General features: G+C 54.4%; 6 protein-coding genes across 6 annotated transcripts; 4 read left to right on the top strand and 2 right to left on the bottom strand.

Moving 5' to 3' along the window:
* Nucleotides 1-366: 366 nt before the first annotated feature.
* Nucleotides 367-2,217, top strand: SNOG_03932 (hypothetical protein; the record flags this gene model as incomplete). Its single annotated transcript, XM_001794424.1, has 3 exons — nucleotides 367-958; nucleotides 1,214-1,480; nucleotides 1,643-2,217. 3 exons carry the CDS (start codon nucleotides 367-369, stop codon nucleotides 2,215-2,217), a joined length of 1,434 nt encoding a protein of 477 aa, XP_001794476.1.
* A 1,067-nt stretch (nucleotides 2,218-3,284) lies between these two features.
* SNOG_03931 (hypothetical protein) lies at nucleotides 3,285-5,952 on the top strand (the record flags this gene model as incomplete). The annotated part of the gene is made up of 2 exons (XM_001794423.1): nucleotides 3,285-3,769; nucleotides 3,876-5,952. The coding sequence occupies 2 exons, from the start codon at nucleotides 3,285-3,287 to the stop codon at nucleotides 5,950-5,952; spliced, it is 2,562 nt and encodes an 853-aa protein (XP_001794475.1).
* Nucleotides 5,953-6,082: 130 nt separating this feature from the next.
* SNOG_03930 (hypothetical protein) lies at nucleotides 6,083-6,505 on the bottom strand (the record flags this gene model as incomplete). Its single annotated transcript, XM_001794422.1, has 2 exons — nucleotides 6,083-6,167; nucleotides 6,237-6,505. 2 exons carry the CDS (start codon nucleotides 6,503-6,505, stop codon nucleotides 6,083-6,085), a joined length of 354 nt encoding a protein of 117 aa, XP_001794474.1.
* A 39-nt stretch (nucleotides 6,506-6,544) lies between these two features.
* On the top strand, nucleotides 6,545-9,767 carry SNOG_03929 (hypothetical protein; the record flags this gene model as incomplete). The annotated part of the gene is made up of 4 exons (XM_001794421.1): nucleotides 6,545-6,710; nucleotides 6,813-6,926; nucleotides 7,005-7,697; nucleotides 7,746-9,767. 4 exons carry the CDS (start codon nucleotides 6,545-6,547, stop codon nucleotides 9,611-9,613), a joined length of 2,841 nt encoding a protein of 946 aa, XP_001794473.1. The 3' UTR covers nucleotides 9,614-9,767.
* A 437-nt stretch (nucleotides 9,768-10,204) lies between these two features.
* Nucleotides 10,205-16,181, top strand: SNOG_03928 (hypothetical protein; the record flags this gene model as incomplete). The annotated part of the gene is made up of 8 exons (XM_001794420.1): nucleotides 10,205-10,219; nucleotides 10,294-11,895; nucleotides 11,944-13,634; nucleotides 13,822-13,857; nucleotides 14,051-14,357; nucleotides 14,404-14,610; nucleotides 14,654-14,938; nucleotides 14,994-16,181. 8 exons carry the CDS (start codon nucleotides 10,205-10,207, stop codon nucleotides 16,179-16,181), a joined length of 5,331 nt encoding a protein of 1,776 aa, XP_001794472.1.
* A 760-nt stretch (nucleotides 16,182-16,941) lies between these two features.
* Nucleotides 16,942-18,950, bottom strand: SNOG_03927 (hypothetical protein; the record flags this gene model as incomplete). Its single annotated transcript, XM_001794419.1, has 5 exons — nucleotides 16,942-17,978; nucleotides 18,033-18,065; nucleotides 18,371-18,640; nucleotides 18,713-18,777; nucleotides 18,856-18,950. 5 exons carry the CDS (start codon nucleotides 18,948-18,950, stop codon nucleotides 16,942-16,944), a joined length of 1,500 nt encoding a protein of 499 aa, XP_001794471.1.
* Between the last annotated feature and the right edge of the window lie 51 nt (nucleotides 18,951-19,001).

Here is a 19,001-nt window from a genome sequence, read left to right as displayed (position 1 = left end):
GTACCCCAGCGGCTTCTGGCCAGCCCGGCTCGACGCTGAAACGCTCTCCCCATCAACCACGGACCGCAAGCGCAAACTCCGTTGCCTGCGGCCATCTGTCACATCTCACTTACCAAAGCTGGCTCTCTCACGCGTCTCTGTCTACCTGGAGTTCTGGTGAGGACGGCGCCCTGGCATGCGCTTGACCCCAGCCTCGAATCTAGAATCCCCTTCACCTCGACAATCGCATCAGCAACGAGCGCGTACTACGCAGGTTTGTAGCCTCGTCCTCTGCGACAAGACGGCAATGATGCACCACGCCTACTCGGCGAACGGTGACTTGTCTGCCGAAAACACATGCTAACACGCCTTGCAGGTCCCTTCACCATGGCCACAACAACAAGGGCAATCACACCCACACATACAGGTCCCTTTGCGGTGCCAAATGGGCCCACAACACCCGGTGCAGGAGCGCGCAACTCGCACGGCGCGCCGACATTTGGCACCCATTTGACCAATTCGCCGCGTGGGCTCTCGCCACGACATTCGCCCCAACCAGTCCCAGGTGCCATGTCCTTGTCAGACGAGCGACAGTATCGCCAGAGCACACCGAGGCAAATGAGTCCGCACCCAGTCACTACGACCTCTCCAAGACGTGCAGCCGCCCAAATTCCACACAATTGCCTGCACCCACAAGCGCGCGCATCCGAGAGCATGCCCAAGCCTGCCATTGTGATCCCAGCGCAAACTGGAGTCACTGGCGAGAACATGCAAACAAGTCCGGTCAGCCTCTCCAGCTTTGGCGATGACGCGCCTGGTGCCCCAGCGGCAGCGGGTGATCTTGAGGCGAGTGTGGGACCAAAGAATGGTTTGAGCCAGGAGACTGTGTCCCAGCAGCCACAACACCAGCAGAACCATCATCAACTCATAGCCCCAAATCCGGGCGACAACCCCGGAAACCGCGCATTCACGTTTCCGGGTCCGCTTCCACCAGAACCCGACCCACGTGCCCCAGCCCGCCAAATGAGTTTGCCAGGTTACGGCCAAAATACACCAAAGTCACCCTCGACGAAGCGGCACAAGTGTCCCTATTGCTCCACCGACTTCACGCGTCATCACAACCTCAAAAGTCATCTTTTGACGCACAGCCAGGAAAAGCCATATGAATGTCCTACTTGCCAAGCACGTTTCCGTCGTTTGCACGATCTGAAACGCCACACGAAACTACACACAGGTGAGCGGCCGCACACTTGCTTCAAGTGTGGCCGCAGATTCGCTCGTGGGGACGCGCTTGCGCGACACAACAAGGGTCAAGGTGGCTGTGCAGGCCGCCGGTCTAGCTTCGGCATGGACGACGAGCTAGCCGAAGGCAAGGACGGAGACATGGACGGTGTAGTCTACACCGGCGAACATGACGGCGACGGAGACGAGGACGATGATGGCGGTCGTCGCGTCAGTGAGCCAGCGCGTAAGAGACAGAATACTGGAAGCTCTGCGCAAGGTTCGTATCATCAGCATTCCAGTACTTACCCACCCATTGCCGCCAATAGAGGCTCTGTGAGCCAGAACAACCTCCGTCCGTACTACCCAGCAACATCATCTCAAGCGACTAACATTTCGCCCAAACTAGCACCCTCGAGTATATCCTCGCTGCAAAATGCAGGCCAATCCAACGTCTTTGCACAAGGTGGCATGACAGAGAGTCCAAAGCCATTATCACCCCGTCAGCAAGAACAGCACCGTCTTGGGACACGAGATAATAGTCTGCCTGGATCGCGCTCGCCCAACATGTCACACCACATTCTTCATCAGGGTCTTGCACGCGGTGCTGGTCGGGGCACGCCACCAATGGCCTTGGCACCGCCAAATGCAAACAACGGACCCCATTTGCCATCTTTGCCTGGACTCAATCCCCTAGCCTCTAAGCAGGGCTCACAGAGCGGGAAGAGTAACGGGCCAAGTCTGCTCCAGCACCAAGCCATGGCTGCGCCACCAAGTACTGCATCACAGCCAGGGAGCATTTCAAGCCATGGAGGGAGCGGCAGCAGCATGCGAGAAGTAATAGGAGGCCAAGTCGACGTCTGGCAATACGTGCGTGAAATGGAAGCGCGTATGGCACGAACCGAAAAAGAGCACACGGACATGATTGCAACCTTGCAAAACGAGGTTACAACACTGCGCGCGCAGCTGGCTCAACAGCATGTCAACAGTTCGCAGGCACAGCAACAAGGTCCGTAAGAAAGTGCAGGGAGATCGTTTGCGTTATACCGGAGTTGCTGGAGCTAGTAGCCAATGGGCGTTTTGGTGTGATTGAGACTCAGAGGAACGACATGATTGCCGATTATGCAAGGAAAGGCGGGTAGAATCAACGGATATCGGATTCGAACATGGTCAGATGATACCCGGTATACTGGCAGAAGTATCATTGTAGTCCTCAGGCATTACAAGATTCCTTTTATTGTCCTGCACGCGCTCTCCTTTTTTTTCCCTACACTGTATACTATCAAGTTGTTGCGGCGATTCAGGCCGGGGATCGGATTTCTTAGCGTATGATACCTGCTCAAGATGGATTTGGCTGAGCGCACGTATTGAACAAATTGAGCCTGAGTTCTTCTTCAGATGACGATGTTCGTGATGTGCTCAACTTCGGTGTCGTGAATCCTGGACTAGTATAAGAGTGATTGAAAGGTCACAGGTAGCATGAGATGGTCGGTGGAAAACGTGACACGCCGCAGCTCGTAGTGTGGCGGCGCCCAAGCATCACCCTTGTTGCGTAACAAGGAGTGCCTCTGTCCTCGAACAGTCCAGAGATTATTTTGTAGAACAAGGGCAGGACACGGATCAAAAGATGAAAAGGGGGCGCATGAGAAGAGCCCAAATGATATGTCTTGACCTGAGAGTAAGATGGATGCACGAGACTAGTGTTATGAGGCGAGCCGCGATGTGAAAGTGGACGCCCGGGTAGAGTGGGGTCGACGTGTGATCCATGCTGCTTCTCAGGGCTGGATTAACACGTCAGTCCGCCGACCAACTCGGGCACCACCAACACCGCAGCCCGCACCCCTTCGCACCTCTTCGCGGGATTCCAGCAGCAATTTCATACTCTCCTTACATTTCTGCACTCGGCGCCCCAGATGGATGGCGGTTCTCGACGCTGATAGGCGCGCCGCGCGACACCCGCCCACCCACGCCCAATCGAATCAGGCTGTAGCCGCGCTGCCCGCACCTGCACCCAAGACGACCGGGGCATCAGTCACACTGGGGACATAGACGACATAGACGTAGACGTCCCGCCCACAGCAACCATGAGCTCATCCGACGCCCACCGCCGCCGCAGCAAAAAGGACTCGAGCAGCCCGAAGAGCAAGGACAGAGACCGCGACCGTGACCGCGATCGGGAAAAGGACAGGGAGCGGCACAAGAGCTCCAAGTCGCGCAAGACACGCTCGTCAGCCTCCAACAACGACGAAGCAGAAGCGGATCGCCCCCGCGAGCGGCCCTCGGGCGAGCGCGTGCGCACATCGTCGTCCTCACAGTCGTCAAAATCGCAGAAGATGGCTGTCGTGCCCGAGATGGCGCGGCGCAGCTCCCTGGGCTCAGCCAATGCGTCCAGGTCCAGTCTGTCGTACCCGACCCTCTCCAAGACGCACGCAAAGGAGAGCATATACTCGCGCGAAGAAGCCGCCTCGAAGAACCCCGCTACACCCCAGCCCACCGAAGTCGACCACGAGAAGACCGACGAGCCACGAGTCGTGCCACAGCCACCCACCCGAGTCGCGCCCACTCCTCCGCGCGCGCCACCGAGCCCGCCGCTTACTGCAACCACGGCGGCCGACCTGAGAAAGACAGCAAGCGCAAACAGCATGCGGCGAAAGAATGCAGACGAGATACGGCAGGGACATGGAGCCCCACCGACAGAGTGTCGACAGCGGCACTCGCATGACGTCCCAGGCTGGACCCCGGGCTGCGTCTCGCTCAAGCATCAGGGATGGCGACTTTGATGGCACCGACTTCACCTCTACGACAGGTTCACAACCGAGTACGGTCCGCGCAAAGTCTCCCCGGCTACCCGTGAGGCACAAGACAGCAAGCCCTGCGAGAACCAAGACCGCAAGTCCTTCACGCACTCGCACGCCAGGAAGGTCGTCCACGCCAGTGAAGATGAAGACTAGGGCGCCCTCCGAGTTCACGATAGACTCTGAAGCAACATCGGTGCCCCCGGAGCCAGTTGTCCCGGGTCGCGGCAATTCTCCTTCATACTCGGATGCCTCTCCAGCCTCTGTGGTCGATTCATCGCCGCGGACACCGACGCAACAGTCCGTCCTTCCGTCCATGGTATCCTCCGTCAAGGACGGGCCACCGATGATTGAGATTATCAACGACCCCATGTCACGAGCGCAGTCTGTGGATCCAGGATATTCGGGCATGGCTCCCCCGCCGCCACCACCGCCACCCCCTCCAGCCATGACCGGCGAGCCTCCTCGCGTGGACTATCTCCTGCAGAACGGTGGCCTGTCTCGACCAATACCACGTAGTCTGCTGGCGGCCATTGAGGGAGCACCAGCACCAGCATACTCCTCATATACATCGCCACGCGTCTCTGGAACACAGGACCACGATGTACGCACATTCTTCAAGCCCATTCAAGTTGTGCTCAACAATTACAACACCGTCATGGACACCAACGGCTCTCTCGCCGTGGCGACAGGCTATCGATCCGTTGCCAGGCGTCTCCTTGACCGCCTCGAAAACGTGTTCGCGCGCAACATATCGTCCGAGCACTGCCAGTGCATGATGTGCTTCGAGCAACCGATCGAAGAAGACTCCGCTGGTGTCAATTGGGGGGAAATCTTGGAACTTGTCTCTGGGCGGTGTGAGCTTCCTGCGTGGCCACCATACGAAGATCACTCAGACTCGGGCCTCGGTATCTCGTCTTCACAGCTCGAAGCGCCTTGCCAACGAATCGATGTCGATGTACCAGAGCAGTACCGTGCACATTATGAGAAACAATCCAAGAAGACAAAGGTCGCAGTCCAATCATGGCTGTCGGACCAAACAGAGAACGTCCCCGAAGACGCCGACGACGAGACATTGACCTTCATCATGCTGACACGTTTGGAGCAGCCACAGCGGCCTCTCTTCTATGCGCTCCTCTGGGGGCTTGACCAGCTACCAACTCCCCGAACTCAGAAGCCCGACACGGGCACTCCACCTTACCTTGCAAAGGCAGGCCTTGCATTACAGCGCCTCTATCGTTTGCACAGTCCGCCACGAGACCAGCTCGTTGTCATGTACTTGATCCGCCACCCCGACATGCATAACATGCTGGCAACTTTAGCGGCTGTGAAGAAACATGAATGGGAAATTTTGGTGTCGGGAAGATTTGATGGATTCCTCTGGTCAGGTGCAGAAGATGTGCCCAACATGAGTCCCCCTGGGAAAATACCACCCACGGACGGGCCCCAGCGCTTCGCTTCACCATTCAGTCCAAACCCATATTCTCGTCCCGGATCGGCACGCCCTGGATCCGTCCGACCACCGGGTGGAGCGCCCGTTCAGATAGACGAAGAGACGGAGATAGCTGTTCTGGCTGAGATTGAGCGCGAGATTTACCTTGGCATGGAGGCCATGGAAGACGCTTTCGAGCATCTGCACAACCAAGCCGAGCTTGTGCGCAGACGCCTTCGTGAGCGTGCGGCTGGTCTATCCATGGTTGCGCAGCAACGCAGGGGGTCTGGCGCAGACGGTATTGAGGTCAGAATGGGAACGCCTGCGAACGCGCGCGATGGTGACGAAAACTACGACGATCTGAGAAGCGAGATCGGACCAGATGACTCGGCCAGTAACGTTTCGCACAACAGAAGGAGAAAGGCACACAGAGCTAGGGAGAGAAGGACGCCGGCACCGGTCGAGGAAGAAAGCGAGGAAGAGAGCACGCTCGCCGAGCGGATCAGAAGGAGACTGCCAGGATGAACAGCGCACGACAAGTCAGGATGAAACTGAATCTTATGCCCGCATTGCGATGGAGCCAGGTGCGCAGGCGTTTGTCTTTTTTTTTTCTTTCCTTTTTTTATTATTAAATGGGTTGTGTGATTATGGCTTCTTAACGGCCGCGAAAACATGGATACCCAAACTGTGAGGATACTGGATACTGCTTCTTGGACGGCCGACTTGTCAGGTAGAGCGTTCTGCACAAACATATTCAGTAATTGATCTTTCTGCTACGCACGCAGTGTCTGTAACATGTACAGGCGCACAAAGTGCGTTGACGCAAGTGCTCGCCCCAGTTGAGGCTCGAACTTGTGAATGCCGCAGGCCAATCATGTCGCGGATTCGAAGCGTGACGGAGACGTTCGCGGCAGCTAGGCAGTTGGTGCGTCACCCCGACGAAGAGTTTATGCTTGTGCAACAGGAACGATTGGCGAACACCAAGTCGGACGCGTCGAGATGAAGCAGCGGAGAAAAACTGCCCGGCAGTGTTCTGTTCACTCGTTGAGCCCCTACTCGCCGTCGGGTCGAGCGTCATTGCGCGAGGATCCCTGTCGACAGCCCTCGAGACGCCCTCATGCCTGACAGACGTGCCGTGACAACACAAGGCAGCGTGGACAGTCATAAACAGCCCCAGACCGTGCTCACCAGTCCCGAGCCCGTCCTGCGCGCCAACGCAGCCCTTTCACCCGCGGCGAGTGAATGCATGTCGTTCTGCAGTCTGAGCGGCCTTCCATCGCAAGGTCCTCCTCGGTAGTCGTTCGTAGTTGTTAGTCGTAGTCGACCATCGTTGCCCTCGCAATCTGTGTTTGTTGTACCAACACATTGGCGCCTGCCACTTCTAGGACTCGCACGACGGCTGGCACCATCTGCTCCGAACCCGATCATTGAACTGCAAGACAGCTATATCACCGACGACGCTCTCACCGCCGCCACCCTCGACTTTGCCCCGCCGCACCGTGTGCTCCCTCGTCCCGCCGATTGCATTGCCGTGGCTCGCGTTGGGCGCTTGCGACATTCCTGAACCACAGAACCAGCGGCGATAAGCGTGCTGCCATTGCATCTCCCGCCCAGGGACGCACTCCCGGCTGATTTGCACTTCGACGCTCTCGGCGCGCGCAGACCGCTCCAAGTCTGGCAGCAGTCGAGCTTCTGCCACCGCGACATCCTGCTCCCTCCACACCCCACCACGCCGCGCGCCTCTGCCACGACGCAGCAAGGCGTGTTGGCAATCGAAGCATTTGCTGTGCACGTCGACCCTCACGCAAGCCGCAAGCCGCAAGCCGCACGCCGCACAGCTGCAACAAGCAAGATGGCGGCCGATCTCGGTGGAAATGAGGCCATAGACCCGACCACGCTCTTCACCAAGCAGGAGTGCATAGGAGGCGGCAGCTTCGGCAAGGTGTACAAGGGCCTCGACCGCCGCACAGGACACACGGTCGCAATCAAGGTCATCGATGTCGAAAATGCCGAGGACGAGGTGGAAGACATTATGGGCGAGATTATGATTCTGTCCGGCATGAGCTCTCCCTATGTGACCAGATACTACGGCTCGTACCTCCACGGCTCCGATTTGTGGATAGTCATGGAGTTCTGCTCTGGCGGAAGCTGCGCAGATCTAATGAAACCTGGCTTAATTGCAGAGGCGGAGATTGCAGTCGTCGTGAAGGAACTGCTGCAGGGACTGATGTACCTGCACGACGACGGCAAGCTACACAGAGATATCAAAGGTATGTTCACTGGGCATATACGTTGACGCAGTATTGATACTAGCACAGCTGCCAACATCCTCGTGGGCGCGAATGGACAGGTCAAGCTGGCGGATTTTGGTGTGTCCGGCCAGCTTTCCGCGACCATGACGAAGAAAAACACCTTCGTTGGTACTCCATTCTGGATGGCTCCCGAAGTCATCAAACAATCCGGGTACGATGGCAAGGCCGACATATGGTCACTCGGCATCACAGCGTTGGAACTGGCGAACGGCGAACCTCCCTACGCCGACATCCATCCCATGAAGGTCCTTTTTCTGATACCCAAAAACCCGCCCCCACAACTCCAAGGCAATTTCTCGCCTGCTTTCAAAGAGTTCATTGAGCTCTGTTTACGAAAGGACCCGCGAGAGCGACCCACGGCAAAGCAACTTCTCCAGTGCAACTTTGTCCGTAAAGCTGGAAAGCCTGCCCGTCTCCAGGAGCTCATTTCCAGGTACCAAGACTGGAAGGCCCGCTATCCAAAAGAGGCTGCAGAAAGTGAGGACGAGGCCACACCAGTCAAACGAAAGGACCCCGTCAACGAAGATTTGTGGGACTTCGGCACGGTTAGACCCGTAGGAGGTGGCAGAGGTCCGGCACTGGCGCCGATGAACGCTGCTGGTGCTAACGCCCGAAATGCATCTCCTCAAAGGAAACCCATGTCCCAACCGCGCGGTGGCTATGGTGATGAGAATGAGGACACGATACGAGCCAGTCCGCCACCATCGCCCACCAAGCGACTGCCGTTTCTACAGACCGTAACGTCACCTACCAGCTCGTTGAATACGGCGGCAAGAGTCCCTCTACCACCCTCTCCGGAGAAGAAGTCGACGCTCCTATTCTCACAGCAAACAGCAGAACTTCCACGAAAGTCTCCAGTGCCTAGCTTCTTCTCACCACCTCAAAATCGCGGCCTCGTAACACCTACAAAGTCTCAGACTCCTCAGCAGCCGCGACGGCAAACTCCCCTCGCTCATGCATATGACGAATATATACAGCGGTCCATTGCTGCCGACATGGAGAATATGGAAGTGACACCACAGCAGGAACACCCACAGCAACAGCACCATCGGGTACCTACACCTAATCGAGTATCCGTACTTCCTCAGATGAATCTAGACATTCCGCCATACAGGGGACAATCCTCGAGCCCCTCTACCAGTGTTCCGCCGCCCCTTCCTAAGCATCAGTCACAACCCCAACCACTACAGGGTCCTATCGCTATAAAACCATCAGGTCTGACGTCGCCACAAATGCAACAGCCTCTGCCCCCATTAACGGGCCAACATCCACTTCCGCCGCTGGCTAGTCAAAAGCCATTTCATGCGGAGCAGCAGGCAATGACAGGGAGACCAGAATCGTCGTCATCGTCGTCATCGAGCGACCCGTTCGGTGGTCCATTGATCGTTCGGCAAACACCGCAACGAGTGCAAGGTCAAGGTCTGGCTCCCGCACCACCTCCGCATGCCACCAAGTCCCCACCCATGAGTCGCGGCTCGTTCGGTCGACCTAAGCCGACAGCTAATCATCCAAGTATATTGGCACAACAAACTCCTGGTTCACCAGGCATCATTACCGACATCACAGCTCTGGATGGTGTGGTGATTCCAGCACTGGAGGCGGCACTGTCTCGTCGAGCATATCAACTTAACCTCAAGAACAAGCTGGAGTCGGCGCAGTCTCTGGATGATCCGCAGGGCTTTGTTGAGAGACGGAAGCGAAGGCAGGATTGCCACGATCATGTGCGACAGCTGGTGAAGGAGATCAGCGAGAGGTTCAAGGAGTTGGATGATTGGGACGAGCGAGGGGAAGTCGGCATGGGCGGAGAAGTTGCTGGTTTTCTAGAAGGGTTTTTGGAGGAGGTACTGGTCAGAGTTGAGCCTGCCGATGACTGAGGTAGGGAATGCGATATGTGTCACGTGCCTGTAATAGTAAATGATGGCGATGGCGTTGGGAGGAGATACCTGGGAGTGCCTGATTAAGCGGTCTTGCCTGTTTTTGAAGTCGGATTCACACTTGAACATAATTACATGGTTCCAGTCGTTGTCTACCTACTTCTGTCATGCCGAGCGTCGAGGCATTTCGAGGCATCCCACGTGTGCTCGGAAGCTCCTGCCCGGTGATTGGTGGTCTCCGTGCACCGCCGGACTATGTAACTTACCCTGGACCCTAAACCCAGCAACATTTCGTCACACTTACTGGTCGTAGGCTGTACGGCTCAAAACTACCACCTCCTTCAGTACCATAGCTGTTCGGGGCTACAGTCAGTGATGGCGTGGGTCTGCCCTGTCGAAAACCCTTGAAATGATGCTGATTGATGTTCCAGGCGCACAATTCGAGGCAACGCGCTCGAGAAGCTCGCGCGTCTGTCGGCGCAGTCACCCTCGTCAATAGATGCGACTTCGGGCTTCCCCCGACTGTTCAAGCGATGTCCAACCGCAAGTGCCGCCCCAAACGGAGCGGGGGTGGGCAGGGAAGGAGTCCAGATGCAGTCAGCAATGGTAGGTGGTTGCTAAAATTGCTATAGGAGACGCGTTTGCTGGCAGGGCGGGCTAACGTGGCGTAGAAAATACAGGAGCTCGAAGCCATTCTTGCACTGTGCAAGGCAGCGCCATACGTCGGGGCGAAAGACGTGGCCGGGCCGCTCCTCGACCGCCTGGCGGCATACCTGGCCCAGGTCTACACGCAGACACTGGCGCCCTCGCCCAACGTCCGAGCCATCGAGCCGTCGCCGTATGAAGTCCTCTCATACAACCTAACGTCGGCCGTGCTGTCGCTCGGCAGCCGCCATGGACTGCATGCACAGGCGGCAGTGGCCATCACGAGCTATGTCGAGGGCTGGACGGACACAGCGGCGGACCTTTCGGCAGACCAGTTCGACGAAGACGACAGAGACGACTATCCTGCGGGGCGGGGACTTGCGCGGGTCATGACCCAGAGTCTGTCTCTGCTGGGCTTCCTGAATGCTGCCGCGGGACACGCCAAGTTCTGGAACTCGTACGACCGGCTGCAGCTTGTCGAACATGTGCGGGCGGCGCTGTCGGAAAAGTTCTTGGTTGCTTTCGAGACTGCCTTGTCGATTGTGCGTAATGCGCGCCCACATCAACACGGGCTGCGCGACTGGAAGCGCTACGCAAAGCACTACGCAGCCGCCGGACAGCCGCTGGGGGGGATGATTCTGCACGACTCGTTCCTCCGGCTCGTTGTGGCATCAGCCTCCATCATGGTCGAAGCCCCCGATCGCGAGCAGGGCGACGGCATTCTCGACCATCTACGGTCGTCGAAGCTCAGCGCCGAGACCGTCGCAGACAGCTCGGACGATGCGCTCGCCGACGGCCTGACGAGAATCGCCGTCGAGGAGATGGAGTTTTTGAAGAGTGATCTCGACTACCTCCAGCGGGTGGCATCTGCCTGGCAACAGCGACAAGCGTCTTCCGTCAAGGCCAAGGTCCTCATTACCTACTTGTGCTGCACCGTCTACGACCAAGACATCGCTGACGCCGATCTCCTCAACGCGTGGCTCGAGAATGTGCTTGACGATCCGTCACAGACGGCAGACCATGAACTGAGCTCAACAGTGCTGAAGTCAATGGCTGTTCTCGCCAAAGTTTCGCCGCCCCTCGCATCGAGTCTGGGTCGCTCACTACCACGCGTCATTGTCCAAGGCAACTTTGATCACCGAACCACCCCAGTCGCGGCCGACGCTCTTGCGGCCGTTCTCAGTCTGCTGCCACAGGACGCCATAATCACAACACTATACAGCTTAGGCAACATCATCAGCGCAGGTTCGGTGCCGAGCCAGAATCCTGCTGCATCTCCCTCGCTTCACGGCACATCTAAGAGTGGTCGTGGCGGTGTTTACAATCAGCAGAACGGCAGCGCTATATCTCTGACCCCCAGCGACATCGAAGAACCGCACCATGTCCACTCCGCCGTTGTTGAGACCATCGTGTCAGTGGCGTGCAACTGCAAAGATGCCAAAATTACAGCTCTTGCTCTGTCCATGCTCATCCAGAAAGTCGGAAGAGCGAGCAAGGCAGTCGATGCGAAGATCATCACTGATTCCGCCTTTCTTGGAATCCACAGTCCGCCTGGAGAGTTTAAATCATTACTCAAGGTGTACTCGAAGCTGGCCCACGATGCCCTTGTAAAAGATGATACCGCAATCCTAGAAGCTGTGAGTGCAGGCTCGGGTCGTCCCATTAAAATGCTAACTAGCCTCTAGGTCATGAGTGCTCGTCTGAACATGTCAACCGCTATATCTGCCAACGACGATGCGTATGAACTATACCTATCACACTTACTTGACGCAATTATCAGCAAAGGTGACGCTCCGGAAACATCTCACCGCCACATGCATGACACAGAACTAGCCGCTCGAGAGATTGCACAGCTGCTGAAACCTCTGGCGGTTCTCCTATCGCGCAATGCCAATCCCGACAACTTGTCAGACATGAGCGACGCAATCATCGGTCTACAGCGCGATGCCTGGTTCAACATCGTCGTGCATGGATTTGACACACTGTCCGACTTGGGCAAGGAATACAGAGAGGAGCTCAAAACATTAGCCCGGTTTAGTCAGCCACTCATTGCTGAAGAACGGCCTTCTCTTTCTGAGAGCGACATTGAGTTGAACACGGTCCTTCGTCGTGGCAAGTCTCCTGAGCACACAGCCGAGCAGAAGCGACGCTTAGGAAGGCTGTTACCGTCATGTGAAGCCGACACTAGATCCCTCAGCTACCAGGAGGCTGTCTTCTTGAGTACAGCGTACCTAGTAGAGGATCTAAGAGCTAGCACAGGCGATTGTACCAAGGCACTTGCATATTTCCTCGATCCAAAACTACGCTCTGGCGCCGTTGGCAATTGTATGGCTGCGATCACAACGACAGCCATCCGAACCTATCTGACGAAGACACTCTCTGGGCAAAATCAGTCGTTCTCGACACCATACTTGGCAGAACAGCTCGCGACTATTTTCTCAGCGTGCTGCCATCGTATTGCGCGCATTCAACAAGCTGCAGCAGCATGTGCGGATCTAATCATACATGAGGTGCCGTCCACGCTGTGCCAGAAGAGCGCTCTTTTCGCTTTGTTAGAACTACTGTCCATCATGTGGTACAGCTGCTTGGAAGGGGAGACTGATGAATACACCTGGAAGTCTACCTTCACCTCGAAGAAGTCCAACATCATGGTGGAGCTCTCGGACGACTATTCCTTCCGCCGTGCGACTTTGTCTGCCTTGCACAAGCGGGCAACAGCTTGGGTGAAGGATGCTCTGGACACTGCGCCGCTCGATGTCAAAGGACTATTGCAAACATATCTATCCGAGTTCGACGACGAAGCCTCTTTCGGACACATTTCTCTGGGCCGATCGTTCGCATTGGAGATGGGGTCTGTGATTCCATCCACTGATCAACGTTTGGGTGCCGTTGAACGTCAAGGTATCAACATCAACACTGCGTCTGACTTCATCACTCAATATACCACGCGCCAGGAGTACAAGTTCCTGGATGGTGTCAATGATCAAGAAGAAGAGTGGCTACGAAATGGCGCAGTACCGGGATCTCGTCCCAGCTATTTGTCGCGCAGTCTACAAGACGCAACAAATCTATTACTAGATCTGGAGAACCGCACGCTGAACCATAAGCATGTTACGATTGCAGAGCTGCGGGACATCCTGCGTAGAGCAGCTGCATTGTTGTGCAGAGTGAAGACAGACCAAGCACCCATTGTTCACCACCTTGTAGGCATACCTTTTGCGGTTTTCTCCAAGCAGTCCATCAAGCTTGGTATCTCCCTGTGGACTAGCGTCACAAAGGAGAATCCCCGTATGGAATCCCGCATCCTAGTTGCCATTGCAGAGAACTGGGAGACTACCGTACGCAAGCGTCGAGGTATCTTCAGTCCTTCCTTGAAGTGAGTGTGGTATGCTAGATGTGTGTGTTATTACCTGCTGACACTTGCACAGGCATGCGGACCCTTTCTATGGCAGACAAGAGTTTGCTGCAACTGACAAAGAAGCGTTGTCGAAACGACAGCAGCAAATTTACAATCTCATAGCACCACATTTTCGTCTTCTACAATTCTTATCAAGCCATTTCAGTGCATCGCGTCTGAGCAAATCGGATGTCGAGCGTGTGTATGTCCGGCTTATACACATCACTCTTGATGCAATGAGTGCAGGTTGTTCGCAACCACTCGCGAGGGAGGCATATTTTCACATCATTCTGTTGGGTCTCAAGATTGCTCGCCATTGTACTACCTTGGCATCGGCCATAAAAGGGCGACTACTCGACCGAATATTGACCGCCGCATTGGCATGGTTTGCGCAGGCCCCACAGTGAGCATGTCTTGATCCATCTGTATGTACCTGCTAACCTTCTCAGGTGGTCCTTCGGAGGCAATCGATTGCAAATCAAGGCGGAGACCCATATTCTGGTGGACGTGCAGGTGAACTTGGACGCTATTGGGAAGATCGTCACAGTTGGAGATATAGGCTCCAAGCTCAAGGCAAAGCAGGACCTGCTCTCCATGCTACTTGCTAATGAACAATCCCGTCTCCTGGTCTGGCTTTTCCCACTTGACCATACGAAGAAACACAATTTTACCCTGAGCAGCAGCAGGGCAGCACTGCCCGATGTAAGTCCCCAAAACAGACGCCTGTCCTCGGAACTAATGCTTGTAGGCCGCCGTGACTGCCCACTTGAAGACAGCCTGGGCGGAGAACCCCGCGATAGCTGTTCATCTTGTCAAGCGCTTCCAGTCTCAACGCCTTGCGAGCGAAGTCCGCTGGCAGGTGCTCAATTTTCCACATAGGGTCTTGGACGAGCCCGACGCTCTCGAAATACTCCTAGGGAGTCAGTTGCCAGGTGATGTATCCTTTCAACTCAAGGTACGTTTTCTCAGCAGGCTGTTGGCAATGCTAATAACGATAGTACCTTCTATATTGGGCCCCTTTGAACCCAATCACGGCAGTCACATACTTCATGCCCGCTTATGGCAACCATCCCTTCATTATACAGTATGCAATGAGGGCACTTGAGAGTCACTCCGTTGATGTCATGTTCTTCTATGTCTACCAGATCGTTCAGACCCTTCGCTACGATGTACTTGGTTATGTCGAGAGATACATCATCGAGACCGCAAAGTTCTCACAGTTATTCGCACACCAGATCATCTGGAACATGAAGGCCAATGCGTACAAGGATGAGGCTTCCGAAGTTGTAAGTAGTCCATTCATGTGACGGCTCGTTATTATACTGACTTTCAATGTAGCCTGATCCAGTCAAACCAACGCTCGACAAGGTTATGGGTAGTCTTGAGTCAAGCTTCTCGCCTGAGGATCGTGAGTTCTATGAGCGCGAGTTTGCTTTCTTTAATGAAGTAACCGGCATCTCTGGTACACTGCGCTCAGTCTTGCACGAACCAAAAGAAGTCAAAAAGCAGAAGATTGAGGAAGAGCTCCGTAAGATACAAGTCGAAGTTGGTGTTTACTTGCCGAGTAACCCCGACGGTCAAGTCATTGGTATCGACCGCAAGTCTGGTAAACCTCTCCAATCTCATGCCAAGACACCCTTCATGGCGACCTTCCGCATCCGCAAGAACAAGCCTTCCACCCCGGGTGTCATCGAGGAAACCGAAGACAATGATCGCTCTTCCCAGAAAAGTAACACATACGAGACATGGCTTTCTGCTATTTTCAAGGTTGGTGACGACTGTCGCCAGGACGTGCTCGCCCTTCAGATGATTGCTGCATTCCGCGGCATTTTCAACACCGTCGGTCTTGATGTTTGGGTATTCCCGTATCGTGTTACGGCTACGGCGCCTGGTTGTGGTGTCATTGATGTCCTTCCCAACTCGATCTCTCGTGATATGCTCGGCCGCGAAGCGGTGAATCGGCTGGACGCGTATTTCATCTCCCGCTACGGAAACGAGGACTCCATCCGCTACCAAGAAGCACGTAGCAACTTTGTCAAAAGTATGGCAGCTTACAGCGTCATCTCCTTTCTGTTGCAATTCAAGGACCGACATAACGGGAACATCATGATTGATGACATGGGCCATATCATTCACATCGACTTTGGCTTTTGTTTCGATATCGCTCCAGGTGGCATCAAATTCGAGCGAGCGCCCTTCAAGCTTACCGCGGAAATGATTGCAGTCATGGGTGGCAGCACTACAGCTCAACCGTACCGCTGGTTTGAGGAGCTGACTGTGAAGGCCTTTCTCGCTGCAAGGCAGCACGCCAACCATCTGAGTCATATTGTGGAAGTTATGCTGGACTCGGGTCTGCCTTGCTTCAAACCTGATACCATCAAAAATTTCAGGGATCGGTTTGTGCTGGATAGAGACGAGAGAGGTGCTGCAGAGTTCATGCGAGACTGTGTGAAAAGGTCCGCAGGTAGTCAGAGTACGGGTGTATATGATCGCTTTCAACTGATCACAAACGGCATTCCTTACTAGAGGTATATTGTAAATCCTTGGGGGCCGATCTCATAGCTAAAGCACCAGGGGTGCGACACAAAGCTGTAGTATTCAGGCTGGGCGCGACCATAATGTACATGCCAAAGTACAACTTTGGTTTCTACATCAGATATTCGTCAACGACCTCGAGAAGCAGTTTACTGTTTACCTCCACCAAGGTGTCCGAGCTCAGAAATATGTACGCGTGACACTCGATCCCTATACAGGCCTTCGGGTTGGCTGCGGCTCTTAATTGAACGATTTATTGCGTTACATGCTTCTCATGTGACTCAGTCATATGCCGTCCTTTCTTTGTCCTACTACAGTTCCTCCATCGTCGACTCGATCTTCTACCATGTGTTTGCGCTTCACCATCCTTGTACTTGTAGAAGCTCCTGCCACGATGCCGGGCTCTTATTAAAGAGCATACAAGCGTCGTCAATATTGTCACCAAGCGCTCGTACGATAGGGAAGACATATGGGCTTCGTTGAAACACAAGCCATATCTTCATGGTTGCATAGTCTAGGGATGCTGCAAGAACCAAGTTTCGCGCACTTGAAAGTTCCTATAAGTTAACACGGCTGTCCATCCTATCCTATATTCTGAATTTCTCCGCATCCCTACTGTGTTTCATAATCATTGAACTCATCAGAAAAATAGCAGCCAGCAATATTACTTTGTGTACGTAGTTGAATTAACGAGGGCTTTACTGAATGCTTCAACCTACCTGACTGTGAATGGAGATTCCATGTTGCCACGTCATGCCGGTCCAAACGTCGCTTTGCTGAGTCTCTTCGAAATGACATTCCAAGTTGCCAACTGTCCATGTCTGACCTCCAATCGTGGTATCTCGGTTGTTGTGTTGCCAGCCTGTGCTTCAGCAATCTCTTCCAACCCTGCTGCAGTCTTACTCTGTGTCACTTGATACCACGGATCATTTCCCATTGGACTTTGTATGTCCACTGGCAGGTTTGGACTGCTTGCGTTGCTTACAGCTTCGGGAAACATGGTTTGCAAGCGTTCGAGTTTTTCCAACAGGATACCTCGCCGTGTCTGGTCGAGCTGTGGGAACAATAATACGAAATCGAGGATGAATAGGAAGTCGTCTATCCGAAGAGCAGTTTCGTCGAGGGTGGCGGCTGGCACATGAATGAGTACATCAGCAATAGTGTCCGTTATCTCAAAAAGCTTTTGCGTTATAGAGCTGCCATGAACTCCGATGTCTTGGCGTGACATATTAGACACCTGGTGGCGTAGTGTTTGCGAGAGGCGGATTGGGAAGAGCAACGATAAGCATTCTTTAGATGAGCGAGATGAGAGTAGTGTCTGGCCCATTGCAAGTCGCCACACAAGGGTGCGAAGCCATTCTCGCGTTATGGTTAGATCGGCGCGTTGCATGGCCGACAGGTTTGCAAGATCTCTTGCATCGGTCTCTGGGTCACCTTCTAATTCGCGTGACTTTGATTCTACCCACGAACTCGTCACAGTACCAGTACTGCCACTAGCCTGTGTGTCCAGCCAGGACTGCAGAAAATCCGTGTCTAGGAGACGGAATAGCTTGATGATCTGATTGAAACCTTCGTGAACCTGGACGGGAATAGTGCAATCGTCTTCTGGTAGTGTATACAGTGGGGGCATTATAGCGTGGCGGTAGTCCAAAATAGCCAGGAATCGTTCATGGATGTAGGCTTGCCAATACATGCGCTGGCGGCGAGAACGCTCCGGGGGTGAGAGCGTGGCTGCTAGTTCTGGGTTGTCGATACGAAGCAGTTGTATGTTTGCTATATGCATCACGCCTTGAGACGTTCGTCAGTTTTTGTTTGAGCAGAATGTTCACAACTATAGCTTACATATAGAAAAAGGCAGCGTCACCTCCTTGGAGACTATTCAGCCATAGGGCACAAGTTAATACATGTGTAATGACCGAGTTACTAAATTTCTCGGGCTGAGGATACTTAAGCTTACCCTGGACACAGTTAGCAGAGTGCCTAGGAACAAAGATGCAAGTGCGATACTAAGTAGATGCCTCACTGCAACGTGTTTGACTGAAGACGAAACTCCATACACGAGCAGTACTTCATCCGCTTCGCGTCTAAGTGAGTCTTACTCATAAGGCAGTTATGAATAAATATAGATTGCATGGCCCTCATGACGGAGGAGCGATAGTGACGTCGGGCTGGCAACATACTATCAATCGAGCAATCCATTAGGTGGCCAATCGTATGCACCACCTTATCTGTTCGACTGTCTCCATAACGCGTCAAGTTGAGAGTGGCGCCACCGAAGGAATAGATGAAGGAGCGGATTTCCTGGTCCGTGTCCATGATATGGATGTACTGCCGTAGTTCATGTTCTGGGATGACTGGCTGTACTGGATAGACGCCTTCTATGTAATCTGGGATGAGGTCCAAGAAGAAGGCTTTGCTGTATTGCAGTGGAAAGGGCGACGCAGGAGAAGCTGGAGCGAGTCAGGCGATTTGCGTCTAATCATTGCGTTGGCAGCTCAAGTCTTGCCTTCCGATGAACCTACTGGGGCTGCTGCTAATACTCTCCATAGACTGTGTCGCGCTCTCAGAGTTGGGTTGGAAATTGACCCTGTACCGCAATAGCCGGCAGGAGGGGTGGAGAAGTGGCGTTCACGGTGGCTGTCTGTCTTCTAAATTCTGAAATGACATGCCCTCTTTTCCCCTGTGATCGTTGCTTGCCCGACACTGAATAAACGCATCGCAGGCCGAGATGCGCACATTGCTGGCATCTTTCCTGGCCATTACACTTTACCTTGCGGCGCTTGCATGCATCACAAGCTTTCGAGGCTCTTT

The sequence above is a fragment of the Parastagonospora nodorum genome, assembly GCF_000146915.1.
Source record: "Parastagonospora nodorum SN15 chromosome Unknown scaffold_5, whole genome shotgun sequence".
Classification (NCBI taxonomy): domain Eukaryota; kingdom Fungi; phylum Ascomycota; class Dothideomycetes; order Pleosporales; family Phaeosphaeriaceae; genus Parastagonospora; species Parastagonospora nodorum.
Note: the sequence above shows the minus strand (reverse complement) of the source record. Positions and strands in the feature narration are given on the sequence as shown.